General features: G+C 39.2%; 2 protein-coding genes and 1 long non-coding RNA gene across 6 annotated transcripts in view; all 3 read right to left on the bottom strand.

The window, feature by feature from the left end:
* LOC116694898 (uncharacterized) overlaps positions 1 to 4,773 on the bottom strand; it is an 8,320-nt gene extending 3,547 nt beyond the window's left edge. The window contains exons 1-2 of the long non-coding RNA XR_004333307.1: positions 4,620 to 4,773; positions 767 to 768 (exon numbers count right to left, since the gene is read on the bottom strand). This is a non-coding gene — a long non-coding RNA (uncharacterized LOC116694898). The remainder of the gene's footprint in view (positions 1 to 766; positions 769 to 4,619) is intronic.
* rnf11b (ring finger protein 11b) overlaps positions 1 to 6,903 on the bottom strand; it is a 17,399-nt gene extending 10,496 nt beyond the window's left edge. For 2 of the 3 annotated variants that reach the window (XM_032524795.1, XM_032524796.1), the window contains exon 1: positions 6,295 to 6,861. In XM_032524795.1, the coding sequence (XP_032380686.1) occupies positions 6,295 to 6,417 (123 nt within the window). In that variant the 5' untranslated portion in view covers positions 6,418 to 6,861. Of the gene's footprint in view, positions 1 to 6,294 lie in introns of all 3 variants that reach the window. The other variant, XM_032524797.1, reaches the window with a different exon arrangement.
* A 486-nt stretch (positions 6,904 to 7,389) lies between these two features.
* The window catches only part of ttc39a (tetratricopeptide repeat domain 39A), a 31,389-nt gene continuing 22,334 nt past the window's right edge, over positions 7,390 to 16,444 (bottom strand). Inside the window, exons 12-21 of one of the 2 annotated variants that reach the window (XM_032524791.1) lie at positions 15,454 to 15,562; positions 15,265 to 15,332; positions 15,108 to 15,167; positions 14,368 to 14,529; positions 13,900 to 13,991; positions 13,461 to 13,581; positions 12,746 to 12,857; positions 12,386 to 12,500; positions 9,917 to 10,033; positions 7,390 to 9,429 (exon numbers count right to left, since the gene is read on the bottom strand). In XM_032524791.1, the coding sequence (XP_032380682.1) occupies positions 9,315 to 9,429; positions 9,917 to 10,033; positions 12,386 to 12,500; positions 12,746 to 12,857; positions 13,461 to 13,581; positions 13,900 to 13,991; positions 14,368 to 14,529; positions 15,108 to 15,167; positions 15,265 to 15,332; positions 15,454 to 15,562 (1,071 nt within the window). In that variant the 3' untranslated portion in view covers positions 7,390 to 9,314. Of the gene's footprint in view, positions 9,430 to 9,911; positions 10,034 to 12,385; positions 12,501 to 12,745; positions 12,858 to 13,460; positions 13,582 to 13,899; positions 13,992 to 14,367; positions 14,530 to 15,107; positions 15,168 to 15,264; positions 15,333 to 15,453; positions 15,563 to 16,444 lie in introns of those variants that run through there. The other variant, XM_032524790.1, reaches the window with a different exon arrangement.

Here is a 16,444-nt window from a genome sequence, read left to right as displayed (position 1 = left end):
TAATTTCCTTCACAGCTAGAAGGTGGATTTAATAGTACTTAAAGTTTTTGATTCATGGCAAAAGTCTGCTTGAAATCTGAAAAGCCTACTTTTCAGGCAGTTCTTCCATCCCCCATGTGTTTCCTCATCTCTACTTCAGCTTTGATAACTAATTATAAACTTCTAGTGCAAACTTTTTTTTTCCTCCTCATTTCTTCTGACCAAGCTGGCTGAGCTCAAACCAAACTGCTGACTGCAAGCCCTTTCATCTTGAGGGCAAGGCAGGTGGTTGACAGTCTGTGCTCTTCAATTGTGCGTGTATCCCCTACAGTCAGTGGCATGCACCCTGGTCGACTGAACCATCCGAAATGATTTGGCCTGGTCTTTGAGCAGAGCAGCAGCGCTTATTTGACATGTTTTAAATTATTTCTTTCTCCCTAGGCCTCTTGTTCACACAGAAGTGAGAGAAACAGTGGAAAATGGAAGACCAGCTCCAAAGTTACAAAGCTAGAAAGTTCAGCTACATGCAAACACACAAAAACCTCAGTGACTCTTTTAAAGTCTTGTAAAGTCCTGTGACTGCTCCCATCTCTGAGGATTACAAGATAGACAGGGGCATTAAGAGCCATACCAGGGGGCCAACACACACACACACATATAAATTCTCATCCTCTCAAATGAAAACACACAGGGGTGCCTTATCTCTCTTAGCCCAGTCTCACATAGCCACTTAGACTAGAAGTTGTGTCACCAGCTGCTTTCCAAATCATCACGCAACACATAACACATCTTAAGCACATTCTGTCCACAATGGGAGACAGGGCTTTCCAGGCAGTCGCCCCTCGGTTCTGGAACGCCCTCCCAGAGTCCCTGAGGCCCAACAAACTGTGAGATTTTTAAGAAGGCCTAAAGACACTATTATTTAAAAGGCCTTTTAAACAGTCACTGTTTAATTTTAGTTCTATGGTGTTTTATTATTGCTTGTAAATTGTATAGTACTCCGGAAACTGTTTTTTAACTCCCTATTAACTGTAGCCCTTTGAGATTTCCTGTGAAATGTAAAGGGCATTATAAATAAAATTTATATATTATATATAAAGCAACACACTCACTCAGTAAGCGCGCGCGCCCCCACCACCACCACACACACACACCACACACACACACACACACACACACACACACACACAACACACACACACACACACACACACCACACCACACACACACACACACACACACACAAACACACAACACACACACACACACACACACACACACACACACACACACGCAGCCTTTAGAATATTAGGAGCACAAACAGACCGCACCTCCCTCAGCTTCGTAGTCTCCCGAGTTGATACAAAAAACTCTCTACACCACAGCACACTTTGAAACATTTTTGACAAGTCATTACATGGCCCACTAGCCTAAGTGGTTGGCTCAGAGCTGATCTCATCCATTTAGCTTTCAACATCCACCCTTCCATCCTTCCTTTGTGTATGCAGACCATAACTTCATGGACTGCAATTTTCTGATATTAAGCTAATTAGTTTATGCTGTGGTCTGCTGGAGAGGTGCAGCTCAGACAGGGACAGGAGCAGACTCAACAGAGAGTAGAGTGAGCTCTGTCCTGGACTGTCCTCTGGACTCTATAGAGAAAGTGGGGGAGAGAAGGACGTTAGCCAAGCTGACATCCATCATGGAAACACCTCAATGTGGGGTCCCTGAGCAGCTCCTTCAGCAGCAGACTGATACACCCACGGTGTAAGGAGAGGTACCGCAGGTCGTTCATCCCAGCCGCTGTCAGACTCTACAACACCTGCACCACCTGATAATGTTGTAGTTTCTGTTTCAATTACCCACCAAATATTATCTGTATTTCTATTTTCCCTTTACGAGTACTTACCTTTTCAATATAATTTATATTATGGTTAAACTTCAATATAATTTATATTATGGTTACTTACTTTTGCTATATTATTTAATTACATATTCAATTTAATTTCATGTCACTTCCTTATCAATTTTTTTCGTACTATGGCACCTCCCTTTACTTTATAATACCTTTTATATAATGCCACTTTAGATTCATTTAGTACTTTTTGCACATTGTCTGTTGTTTGCCTGTTTGTTTGTTTTTTGCTTGTTTGTTTTTATTGTGGAAAAACTGCTGCTGTAACAAGTGAATTTCCCCATTGTGGGATGACTAAAGTATTATCTATTCTAATCTCAAACAAGGTTGTGACGAGTTTTAAACAGTGGCAGCCTCTGTAGGGGGCAGACTCAGCTCCAGTTGCTGTAATTCACCCTCCTCTGACTGCGCATTCCGAGAAAACATGGTCTGATCGGCTTCAACGTGACAGACAAACTCAAGTAGCAGCAGAACTTTGTAACCCTCAGGGTTAATGTGTGATGAGTGTGATGCAGTTCAACTATTTTAATGGCGGTCGTGCATTGTGTTTTGATGATATTCACTTCATTGAAATTTACCGCTCCCCAATGCACTTCTTCAATTAGTCAACAACGTGATCAGTTGCCTGTTTTACATATAAGCCTGAAGTGCTGCTCCTGGTTAACCTGTTGTTGCTGCTATCATTTCCAACTAGAAATGACTGTGAGAGTAAAATGTGTCAGATCCAGGCATCCTGAAAAGATCCTCTGTAATCAGCTCCCTGAATGCCCAGGAAACGACTTTGTTTCCACAGTTCAACAGCTTCAGTTACCAGCTATTTTCATATTTGAGACTGAATCACAGCTCATAAACAGTGCCGTCAAATTGGGCTGGACGATACGGAGAAAAAAGAAATAACAATATTTTTGACCAAATACCTCAATATTGATACCGCTGCGAGATTGTAGTGTTGACTGTTGGTGCTTTCAATAAATATTTACACAATGAGATTTTTGATAATCGTCAGTAATGTGGATATAATGACTAAGTGGATAAAGTCAAATAATAGAACAGTTACAACAGTTTGGAAAATGACATCCCTTTACGGTAATGCAGCCTTTAAAATCAAGAAAAGACAACACTTAAACCATATTGAGATATTACGATATCTTGTCTCATATTACGATATCGATATAATATTGCTATATTGCCCAGCTCTACTGTGAAAAGTTATATGCTTGCATTTAACTTCCCTTCCTGATTTATTAAATTTTTGCACATTTGGCACACATTGTCACGCAACAAAAATGAATACAAGTCAAAGACAAGTTAAGTGAACTTCATGTACTAAAGGAAAACAGTGATGCACCAACTGGCCCTGTGTAAAAAAGTAATTAATTTTTAGTTACTGATTCAACCAAATAATTAATTAAACTGATAGATAATCGGGTTCAATTAGACTAAACACAATTAAGCTTAATTACTGCTAGTAATTACCTGCTGAATGCAAACACCATCTAAATATATTCTATACATTGTGTTGGAAGATCTGAAATAATTAATTGTGACAAAAGTACAAAAGTAGAATAAATTAGGAAGGGGGAAGATACTTTTCATGACACTATATAGAATAGTGAAGACCCCTATTGAATTCAGCACTTGAAATACAAATCTTAATTAAATAATGCTGCTTATGTTTACTATTCTGTGACTTTATTATATGAAAAAAATGGTATTCCAAAGTGATGGATTGCTTTTTGAACATAATGAATGGATGGTAGACAACTAGACAAAATTAATGTATCCACATATCGCCCATGTTTTAAACAAAAAACAATACCAGGGTTGGTTTATATTCATTATTCATTTTCTGCACCTTAAGCCCTGCCAGAGCTCATGTTGTCTTTGCTTGGGCTCTCTCCTGGATTTCTGGCATTAAGTTTTTTACCATGACTAGCAAACCTCATCCTGCGGTATGAAGGAGAGACCCTCAGCACAGTGAGAACATTGGCCTTTACACGTAGGTCCCTACTTGACAGCTTTTAAGAAAACGCCAACTTCATTTTCAAGTTGAGTATAGTAGAGTCTTTAGTCCCCTTTCTAACACTTGCAGTACTTCCAAAGTGTGTTAATTTGAACTGCAAGCACACACCAAAATGAGTGTTGTGTTCTCAGGCTGTGTTCAGATGGTGAAGGTGCTGATTACTGTGGTCAACAGGGAAGAAAGAGCTGGCAGGTCTGAAAGAGCCCTTTATAAGTAGGTTTTAACTAGTTAGTTAACTCTCTTGTGAAACAGTAAACAAACTGCACACAGATTTCTCAACATTACCGTAAGCTTATTTAGAGCTATACCAAAGAAGCTGAGTAATGTTTATGTTGTTTATTATACAATCTCTCCTCTATGATACCAGAATTGTCTGCTTCGGTCTAATTACACACTGTTGTAAGCCAGACATGACATACTTGTAGCAACCTGGATATGGATGCACAACAAGGACTGTTCAGATATTAACTTCGCCAGACTCCGATAGAGGCATTCTGTGAGTGACATTCCACTGATAATTAATGACAATGATTATGAATAAGAACTTAAAATTTTACTAGGAATTTTAAAGTGTGCATGTACTTACTTAGCCCCAGTTTGTGCAGACAAAATATTTTTCATCCAGATGGTCAGAAAAGTATTTAGAGATTTTAAAAACACCACCAGAACTAAAGTACTAAACAACTTTTAATAACCTGCCACAATAAGAGCCATTAAATGGCAGAAGGGTACTTTGCAACAACAGTTTGAGTTTCTCAGAGTTTACGAGGTTAATTGAATGTACCATTAGATTTAGGAGGTGCACATGAATGCACCATGGAGTTTCATGGGTGCCCACATACTTTACCTTTGTTGTTTCATATTAGCCTGTGTCTTTAGCTGCATGCTACAACCCAGTAAGCTATACTGTGTCAGTTTTTTGTTTTACTTTATTTTGATGTGCCCAAGTCGGCAGGGGTGGAGAGAGAAAAAAATACTGGGGGAATTGCTGATGTGGCTTTTGATTTCAATAGTCGAAATTGAAAGTTCATTTCAATCAATTTAAAATCAAAATAGTGAAACCTCTAATAAATACTTAACTATATTTCGAAGAAACCAATGGTTACCTCTGTGACCCAAATGAATAATAATAATAATAATAATACATTAGAGGCACAAACTTTTAAAGAAATGTATCAATAATTACACAGATAAGATAAAGAACCACCAATCTACAAAGAAACAAAAAATATCAGTGAGCCATTGATAACAATTAGAAGCAGATGGAGATTTCCTGGTCATGTACTGTATGGTAAAAGTAAATTAGATCTTCGAAGGGAAAACCAATACTCTTTGTTTATGAAATTTAAAAAAAAATCAATCTAACACCTTGACATTTATTTATCTTGATATCTATTTAGAAATAGAGAATCGAGATTTTGAAATATATTATATAATTATGAATTTCAAACTGGGCTTTTCAAATTATAGATAATAGATTGAGACAGTGGTGCAATTTTCCTACTTTATGTTGTCATCTCTGTTGGCAATAGTTACATAATTAAGTACTTCTCTAAAATAAAAAGCTGTCATGACCCGAGATTGTCTTCAGTTTCCCATGCTGTAAAAACACTTATCTTAAATCTAGTGATAAGGCTTGGCTTAGCCTAGTAACAGGTAAACTCTGCCAAGGCTTTACATAACACATACCAGCCGGTCCTTAACATAGAAAAACACATAAGAGAAGGGTTACACCATGAATAATATTTACAGCTGCAACATGGCATGGTCTGTTTACAGCTGATCTAATTCAGGAAATAAGGACACCAAACAAATAAAGTTGCTGCCCTGGAGGGAAACAGTGAAAGAAGCAGCTGAGCAAGTTATGGGAGCCACTCTTTCACTGCAAAACTCCCTCTTTAATGGAGAACTAAACTACAGGCCATAATAGATGTCTGTGTGTTTCTAACGCCACTTAATATCAGCCAAAACTACATGGTTCAGTGTGTTTGAATGAAGATATCGCGCTGCTGTCATATTAGCGAAGGATGAATACGATTTATGGGAAATGGTAGACACAGACAAGTCTATCGGATATACAAAGTGGATTAGTATCAAAGCCATGACGGGGTCAGTGGGCCGGGTTGCTGGGCACGGGTGGTGTTGGGTCTGTAAACAGCCGATCTAGCTAGCCTCACATATTGTTTCGTTTAACACCTTGGTGTCTCCTTTTTGTATCGGCTATAAAAAGGCAGAACATTAGCAAACTGGGCCAGACGTGCCACACATCACACAAAAACATCTCACTTTCAGATATTTTATAAATGTGGCTAATCTCAAAACAAAACCACAAAGGCTCGCTAGTCATGTTTTATTCCAAACAGTTGGTTAAAGTTACCTGGTAAGGGGGCGGTGGCTCCAGGTCTGGGTCAGCACCGTCTCCGTAGCTGGCACGATCCGACTGAGATTCATGTAGCAAAGAAATGTCATCCGAGGTTGGGGACTTCAGACAGTTTCCCATCTCCTTCCTTCGGTTAAACTCTCCCCTATCTCGGTGTCGCTTTACTAACGCTACTCAGCGGGATTTCACGGGCCAATCTCACAGATAACGTAATGTCAGCAGAAGAGAAGGCGTGTCCCCATGCACAGCTGATGAGTCTCCTCTCCCAGACGACGGGAGGGCTTTAACAACAACAAAACATCCCTCAGCTAGCAGCTAACGTTAGCCACACAAAGAACTAGCTAGCTAGCTCGAACAGAGAAATAAGATAGCTCTTGTAAAAGAGCATCTAACGTTACTCGAAAAAAAATCCCAAACACACAGATTTTTTTTATCCGCCGAAGTAGCGAAACGAAGACAATATTAATATCCTTCATGTAAATGAACAAACCTCATCGCAGTCTTCCTGTCTGAAGCCTCTCTGGCTGTCAGGGACTTTCCAGTTTGCAGCTGCCGAACAACGAAAAAAGGTGGCGACGTAGCAACACGAAGCCCTGCCCCATCAAACAACGAACCAATGAGCTTTTAGCTACATCCAGGAAGCTCTTTTCGACAGCCAATCACATTCGCGATCACATTGCTTTTAGCTGAAACATAAACACAGAACTAAAATCGATTAATAAGTCTTCTTTATGATTGCAATTTCAGGGCAGTTTTGCTATTACCAGTAAATCCTCAAAATATTGTATGCCACAATTTTACTGGTTTCTTGTTCGTCTTCTTTGTTTTGTTTTCAATCAAATATAAAGTGCATTATTCCTATGTCCCTTGTGTTCTTATCCCTGGCTGCCCTTGCATTGCATATCAACAAGATGAGATGAGTCGACTTTACTGTATCTAGAGGATTAGATCACACGTATGAGAACAACAGTGCAAAGATTTGTAAGAAGCAGTGCCGCTGTGTTCTGAAAATAATGCCACTTTGTACTGTACACATTGTAGGCCTTCATGCTTCTGTTTGTGGTGCACAAATGACAAAAAAGACAACACAAAATGGGATGTTTTTTAGTTGCTTATCATTTCGTCTTAAATTACAATAGAAACATTCAGTATGTACAGGAATGTCATTCTGCTCAGTAGTAGCCGTGCCCAAAAAAATTTGCTGCTTGTAAACATCAGAATGCCACTAAATTTGGTTAGTTTCTTTCAGCTATACTGTATCTGCAAAACCAAAGGGAGAAAAAAAGAAAAATAAGCTTAATTATTTATCAGAAAATTAAATATAATTTGTTATTTAAATATTCCAGAGAGCTGTAAAAACAATATTTAAAGTACGTTTTACTTTACCATTAAAATAAATTGAAACTGACTCCTAGTCATCGTCTTGAATCCCAAACCTTACTCTAATCATGAATAAATCATCAGTACTCTAATTTCTACACTTGAGACACCATCTGAGTTTGACACTCTGTTGTTGAGACACAGCCCTTCAAATAACCTCACCAGCAATACAATTAGAGGTGACCCCTTTCTTTCGGTTTATCATCAGTCATTACAAGTGTTTGTTCATATACAGATTAATATTTGACACAGGAGCATGGTTATTATGTTCATGTCCTTCTAAAGATGGTTGTAGCCAAGCATGGCTGATACAAGAGCAGCAGAGGACGTCCACAAAGCAGGAAGACTATGGTGGTTCCCAATCAGACCGTCATCACTCACTAAAGATGCAACAGGCGGACAAGCACGCAGTCCTTCGCTGCTCGGCATGAATGGCCTGTTTGTTCAAGCTTAAGTACTGTTGGAGTCTGTCCCACACGCCAGGAGGAGAAAAGGAGGGAGTCTGCCTTTCAGAAAAAAGACACATTCATCTGTCCTCTTAAAATGGGATAGTTTGTGCAAAAGGTGCCATTTACAATATATGAATGTAAAGAACAACTCTCACTGCAACTGATTCTTTGATTTTGGAGAGTTTGCATGGCTGGCTGATTTAAGATCTGTGCAAAATTCATTACATGTAATGGTAATTGTAACAGGATTGCAGATTTATTTATGTCTTCAGAAGGAGACTGAAATAAAGTATCCCAAATACACAATGAAACTCACTCTGAGAAACACAACTAACCAATGGGTATGCAGTGTAAAGGTTAATCCAACATATAAATAATCTAATCAGGTCCTATTGATTTTGATCAAATATCTAAATAAAGGTAAAACCAGTCAATCCAAATCTAAAAAATAACACAATACAAAACAGTCTCATAGTCTTCATGGACCATGTGATGAGTTGCATGATATAATATGGACCTGATGTCAAACTATATCAACACATATTTATGTGTCATAAATATGTCATCTCCCATCTCAAGTTAAATATCAAGAATCACAAAATTACATTAAATTAATTAATTAAGAGGTGTGGGAGCTTTGTAGCAACCAGATAAAATGATGCTGCTGGCCAGGTGGAGTCAGTATCAGTAATTTATATGGTGGGTTTTTGATACCCTGGCTGCATTAGATCCAACCCTGCCACCCTGAACTGGGCACATTTTTATTCTGGGGTAGGAGTGGAGGCAATCTGCAATTTATATTCAAATGTCACCTTGTTTCCTAACCTAGTGTGCCCCTTATGGGTGGCCACAGTGCTTAACAAACAAGCCTGCTAGAAGCAATGGGTCATAAATGTAGGCACATTTCTCAATTTGTCTCTATTTCAAATCACAAAAGGATATGGCGTTCATCATAATATATCTCTAAAAGAGGGCGTAGCAAACCTGCCTTAGCCAGTAGGGGCCACACAGAGCTACAGTCGCCCAAAAGGGCAGCACAAATGAGAGAAACAAGCATTCATCTTCCCCTACCCTTTTGATGGGAAAACTAATCGCCCGCCCAAATGGGTGGGGCTGGTCTGGTCTGAGTGTATTGTGGGACTGTGGAAACAGAAACTATCTGTGCTCTAGTGTGCCCTCCTCTGTCTGTTATGGGCTGGAGGGAACATGGATGCCGTTCTCCTCCATGCACTTGGCCTTGTGCAGAGCAGCCTGAATACGGAAGTGTGTCCGTGATTCCATCGAGTAGTTTTTGTAATTTTGCCTGAAACAAAGCAATCAGAGTCATTTACAATCACACATTTACAATCAATCTAAATTCTTATTTCACTCTTGTGCATTGTAATAAATCGATAAATCACCAGGATGGTTTACAATCAAGTCAAAGCAAACCTTGTCATTTTTTCTAACTCTGATCGTAAGATTTGTTAAAAACCACAAAGTTGAATAGGTGAGGCACTTTATAGTGGGGGGGGGGCTTTATTGACAGGACAGCTGAAGAAATGAAAAAGGAGAGAGAGGGGGAACAACATGGAGCAGAGGGCTGCAGGTCAGAGTCGAACCAGGGCCCACTTCATCGAGGAGTAAAACTCTGTATATGTGCGCCTGCCCTACCAACTGAGCCATCAAGGCGAGGGATATTTACTTTAAAAAATATATATAAGCCATCTTTTCATTAAATAAAAAGAAAGTGAAGAATCTTTGAATCTTTGAGTGCAGATGATTTGAACATGTTGTGGTGACAGACTTACTTTGCAGTTTCTAGGAGTCTTATAGCTTCAGCTTTTCTGCCTTGCTCCAGACACAGCAGGCCATGCTCCAGCAGGGCATTAGGAACCAGGTAGTGGTCATACTTGATCTGAGACTCACTGCAGATAATGTCGAAACATAGTGGTTACAGTATGTGTGAAGGTGAAGTCAGTATGAAAGAAAGATTCCCTTCTATGAGGGGCCATCTGGGACATTATTTACAATTACCTCACAAACATACAATTGAAATGCTCTCACACACTATACTGAAACTTCATGCACACACAACTGAATTGCTCATAAATACTACTGAAACGCTCTCATAAATGCTACTGTAACACCTTACACACAACACTGAAAAGCTCTCATAAACACTACTGAAACCCTCTCACGCGCGTTACTAAAAACGCTCTTATAAATGCTACTGAAATGCTCTCAAAAACTTTACTGAAACCCTCTCACGCGCGTTACGGAATTGCTCTCATTTACACAGCTGAAACGGGAATTCACACTCACTTAGTGTGCATTTTAGTATGTTTCAGTGGTGTTCATGAAAGTGTTTCAGTAGTGTTTATGAGAGCATTTCAGTTGAGTTTATGAGCTCATTTCAGTATTGCATGTGAGAGGATTTCAGTTGAACAGGAAGCTCGGTCTCCCTGTCAATGTCTCTTGTTTGTGTGTGATTGTCTGTGTCTGTTTCTGTGTGTCTTGTTTGTGAGCTGCAGACATCGTTCTTGCTGTTGTGTATTTGTTGTGTCTCTCTCCTTCCTACATTACCTTTCTTTGTTTTTGTGTGGAAACATTTGATCACAAGGAAGGATTGTGGAAAAGGTACACTGTGCCTTTTTCGATATGTGAAGTGTACTTTTCTGTATATAGTCATCTAGACCAATGTTTTGTACTTTTGCTTATTTGTTTAAATAAAAAATTTGATCGCATAAACAAAAGGAAGGCGATTCAGTGTAACAGCAAAGTGGCTAGAGAATTCCTTGTCAAGAATTTAAAACTTGGGTCTCCCACATGAAAGTCAATGATATTACCCATTGAGCTATTCAGATGTTGTCAGTAAAAGGTGATCTTGCAATTTATGCCTCTAAACAGTCTTTCTGATTTAATAAGTCATTAGTTCCAAAAATAGGGAGCTCTGTTTTTCTGAATTAAGGATGAATTCAGAAACAAGCAAAACAGTTTCTTAAGTGGCTGTATTACCTCAAAAACTTGAAATCGTTAGAAAACATTGTGAAATACTTGGTTGTACTTTTTCAGTTGTTAGTCAGAAACAGTAAATCAATAATTGGTCACTGCAAATTGAACAGTTCACTTATAATACTGGGAACTGCAGTTAGTATGAAGAGGAAAAAATAATAGCTAAAGTTTACAGTAATTCCAATAGGAGGCAGTAATGCAGCATAACTGTCATAAAACCCTAAAGGAGAAGAAGAACTGAAGCAAAAAAACATCACAACTTGCATTGAGTGGGTTGTGATGTTCTCCACTGACGCTAAAGTAACGCTTGCTTGTGATGGGCAGCCATCCTGCAGACTAAATACATTAGCGTCACAACCGTCTGGATGTGTTGAACCCATGCAGCGTGCCTTCCTTTTCACAGCCACGCTCTGGTGAACTGTTCAATTTGCTGTGACCAATTCTTGATTTACTCTAACGACTGCAAAAGTGCAACCAAGTATTCCACAATGTTTTTCTAATTTTCAAATACAAATCTCTGTATCTTCAGAATTAATAAGCCAATGACTCATTAATTCAGAAAGACAGGGCCTGTTAAGATACATGAATTGCAAGTTCACTTGCAACAAACAACATCTTAATGGTTAATATAATTGACTTTCATGCGGGCGACCCAGGTTTAAATCCTGGATAGGGATTTTTTCCCAGCCACCTGTCACACCGAATCACCTGTTCAACTGAAATCCTCTCACACCCAACGCTGAAACAGGCTCCTAAACTCAACTGAAATGCTCTCATAAACACTACTGAAACGCTTTCATAAACACCACTGAAACACACTTGTGCGCTATACTGAAACATTCTCATATACACTATTGAAAGTGAATTCCTGTTTCAGTTGTGTACATAAGAGCAATTCAGTATTGCGTGTGAGAGGGTTTCAGTAACGTTATTGAGAACGTTTCAGTTTTGTTTATGAGCAATTCAGTTGTGTCTGTGTGAGGTTTCAGTATAGTACGTGAGAGTTTAATTTTTCACTAATATGTATGAAAGCATTTCACTAGAATTTGTAGAATTGTTGAATGTGCATGTGTGTGAGTGAATTGTGAATAATGTCCCAGATTGCCCCTCATACCCTTCAGTTCTTTTTTCAAAACAGAACCGCCTTTATTCATCAGAGGATGCACAACAATTATGATCAGGCTAATTGATGATGATCCAGAAACTAGAGCATCTGTCAGGCTACTGGTTTGGTGGAGCATGCACATACATGTTTAGATGCTTACTTGCAGAGGACGAGGGTAAAGTAGTGTTCGGCCTCCTCTTGATGCCCCAGGTGTTTGAGACACAGGCCCTTCAAGAGGCTCAGCAGACACTGATCATCAATGGTGAACTCTGACCCTGACAAACACACAATAGGACAGTAAGGACCCAACAGATGACAAAAAAGGTAGTCATTCTGGACAAATATTCAAAACGATAATGTCTAGATTACATAATTCTCTAAGATGTTCACAATAACCGTAGCATCAGTGTAGTATCTCAAATAAATGCAACCCAGCTCAGCATATTAATGTCAACAGCAAAAAAATAAAAGATTTTAATCCATTGGTATCCTCTTGGCTCTGGTGAATAATTTTGCATACTTGGGCTGCTCTCGAGATTAGTCTGTGCCTCATCCAGTGTTTGCAGCATGCCTTCAGTCAGGTCTTTGTGCTTGCCAATGACTGTGTAGCCGTTCCAGATGTACATCATCTCCTAGACAACACACAACGTACACAAATCATCCATAATCAGATCATTTTCATTAATAGCAACAATGTCAGCAACTCAAGGAGTGGCAAAATAGCAAGGTTAGAGGGCTCCACCTTTGCTCATAGAGGTAGGTGTACTAGGTTTATCTATTTCATACTTGTTTTGCCCTTGGATGCGCACTATAGGCTCATGGGGACAAAGCCTGATGCTTGCACACCCTGCAAGGAAACCAAAAGGACACACAACCGTAGACAAAGGAACGTAAAGGAGCATAAAAGCTGGATGATTGATTTGTGAAATGCCATTGAGCGTTGTTCTCTGTCAACCTTCCACAGAAACATCTGTTGTTGTTGTTGTTTTTGTTGTTGTAACCTTGGTTTTGTGAGCACAGGGTTACTGTACCTCTTTAACTCATCGCCCTGCTGCTTTTATCTGCTAACTTAGTGGATAGCAAGTTACAGTTTAACAGCTATTTATACAGCCTGGACCAGGAGGAGTTGATCCAGCGCCATCAAAGAAACAATATGCACACTGTAGTAACTGTGTAAACATCCAGTCGTAATACAGGTAAAGCAGTGCCATGACATAGCCTCGTCCATTACTGACCAGTGGAGGAGCAGGAAGAGGAATTGGGTTTTCTGCAAGGTAGCGACGGGCTTTCCTGATAGCAAACTTCTCTGTTGGCAAAGATTTCCCCGCTATTTTCTGCTTCAGCCCTGGAACCTGCCTGAAATTATAATAATAAAGGATACACCTATATATCAGTAGCCTAGAGAAAAAAATGTAACACATGTTATGTAATGTGCAACACATGTCTTCTAGTTATTATCTCATAGACATATGTTCACTTAGTGGAGCATACTTAGTGTATTTTTTATAAAACACTTGTCAAAAACAGCAATTCAATTCCTGCTGTATTATAATATTACGTTCATGTTCCCTACCAAAGACTTCCCAGAAGAAGAAACTGTGTCGATATAATTGTCAGTGTTACACTGTGGTTGCTGTAAATAGTTTCAGTAGTGCCTCGGCTCTTACTTCATACCTGAACAGAGTGAACGCAGTCTCCCCAAAGGTTAGGCAATCATCCGGAGTCAGCATGCTGAGGTAGGCTGCTTTCATATATGCATATGTAGCCTGAGGGAAGGAAGAAAGTGGTTACTACTGCAATCCCATCTTTCCTTTTTAAATAAGATGAGAAAAAATATGAGTGTGTGGAGTTTAAAGAGTCAGGGCAGCACACCTCAAGTATTTTGTTTTGTTTTAAGACACTACAAGGTGCTGACTAGGCTTTTTGTCTCTCTAAATAGCACAAAATGTAATTGATTTTCTTTTTCACTATCACCATCAACAGTGGTGGTCATTTTTATGTTGTGAAGATTACATGTTTCTCTATGAGCTGAGAATAGGTCAACAACATTTCTGTTGATGGAAACCAATTTAAATGAATTTGATGAATCAAAAACGTGTCAAACTAAGAATAAGTTTGAAATCCAACACTGAGGTTGCCCACCTTGGACCAGGTGTTCTCCTTGCTGAGCAGGTCAGCGTAGAAGTAAGCCATCTTCCAGTGCCTCTTGTATGTGAAGCACCACATCAGCTCCCAGTAACACATGTGGTGGAACTGCTTCCATTGCTGCTGTGCCTCGCAGCACTCCTCAAAACGCTTGATAGCCTGGAAACATACAAACCATTTAGTGAGCAACGTAACATCTTGCTTTTATGAGTTGAGGACACAGGGCTCAACTCAAAACCTTTTGTATACTTCTTACTATCAGTCAATGAGGACAAAGTCAATCAACATAGAGGGACATTTTAATCCAGCACTAAATATGTGAATTAATCAACTCCATTGGAATCAGACACACTTTTAATAATATTAAATATTTATTCTAATAGATACGTTGTAGCGGAAGCAAATGTTTCTACAAATAAAAATGACTGAAATACTTCAACATGCAAGAGTGTGAACAGTTATCATGACAAAGATCAAAATATATCAGTAGTCACAAAGTTGAATACTTATAAAGAGGGGTTTACTGTAGCATATAGTCTGACAAAGACTCACAATTAAAGGAAAGTTCTCAGTAAAAAAAGATAAGCACATCATTTAACAGACTCATGAACTCAAATTCAAATACAGACTCGCAGACATCCATACATTTGTAATGCATAAAAATAATTATTTTCCACATGAAAAGTGCAGTAGTACTGACTGTGTTTTGTGTATGTATCGAAAAGACGGGCACTCACACCATCCAAGTTGCCTTTGATCTCCTCTATTCGACCAGCGAAGAACAAGAAGATGGATCCCTGGAAAATAAAACGCCACCCACAGTATGTTTGGAAACATTTCTAATTATGCGGGAATTAAAAAACAACAAAACACAGTTATTTAATTCTAGCAAACCTTAGGATATTTTTTAAGATATGGCTGCAGAAGTTTCTCTGCATCTTCAACGTCTCCTTCTCCAGTGCCTGTGAGACACAAACAGAACAAAACCAGCTATGATCCTTCTGGTGTGCGTGCGTATGTGCGTATGTGCGTGTCTGCGTGCGTGCGTGCGTGCGTGCGTGCGTGCATTGTGTCTTTGCTCACCCAATATGAAGCTCATGAAGGTGTGATAACAGAGCAGCAGCATGTTACATAGGAAGGACCTAAATGTGCTTTCTGCAGAGCCCTCCTGAAGCTGCTGGAGACCAAATTCCTGCATGAACACACACACACACACACACACACACACACACACACACACACACACACGCACATAAACGTGCACAAAAGAGTTGAAGTTGAGTCTCATTTCATGGAAAATCTCCTGGTGTAAGCTGCACACAGCTGAAGGATGAGCAGCATTTGTATGTATACCAGAAGACTTTTAGGCGTCCAATCTGAACAGAGACACATTATGTGACAGACAGGCTGTGTGCAAAATATGCAAGTACATTCACTATTGTTCAAAAGTTTGGAATCACATATTATGTTTATGTATTCTTCTTTCCTTCAATAATGGCTATTTTATAAGTGATAAAAACTGTGTAAGACACTAAATGTATTATTACCATTTAAAACAGATTTGGGCCCAAAAGAAGAAGAATTAAATGATTCAAATCAGTCAATGTCTCCACAGTGATTCATGACAGGAGAATATCTCCAATGCCCTTGGATATTAAATTTGTTTTCCAGTCCAGAAATGGGTGTGAAAAGTGACCCTTGATCATGCAGTCAACTCCAGTAGTTAGAAAGAATATGGTTCAACTGTGATTTGTCAGTCCTAACATGTTCAGCTGACTGTAGGCTACCCAATTAAGTTTTTGTGGCAGGTGATTCCAGTGCTGTAGTCGAGACATCAACTGTCAAGTTTCTAGTCCCCAGTGTTTGAGTTCGAGTCATAGACCGTTAATATTATACAGTCTAGGGTTCGAGTCCAAGTCACCATGCGCAGATGATAATCCTGATGTACGACTGACTGTCTGTCTGTTCCACAGTAGCAGTCTGCTGTTAGCCTCCACCGGAAACCTAATGTTTAGCTCTTAGTTTAGCTAACAGCTAATTCGGCTAACCATTTATATATATATATATATATATA

The sequence above is a fragment of the Etheostoma spectabile genome, chromosome 9 (genome assembly GCF_008692095.1).
Source record: "Etheostoma spectabile isolate EspeVRDwgs_2016 chromosome 9, UIUC_Espe_1.0, whole genome shotgun sequence".
In the NCBI taxonomy this organism is placed as follows: domain Eukaryota; kingdom Metazoa; phylum Chordata; class Actinopteri; order Perciformes; family Percidae; genus Etheostoma; species Etheostoma spectabile.
The sequence above is the reverse complement of the archived record's forward strand: the minus strand, read 5'-3'. Positions and strand labels throughout refer to the sequence as shown.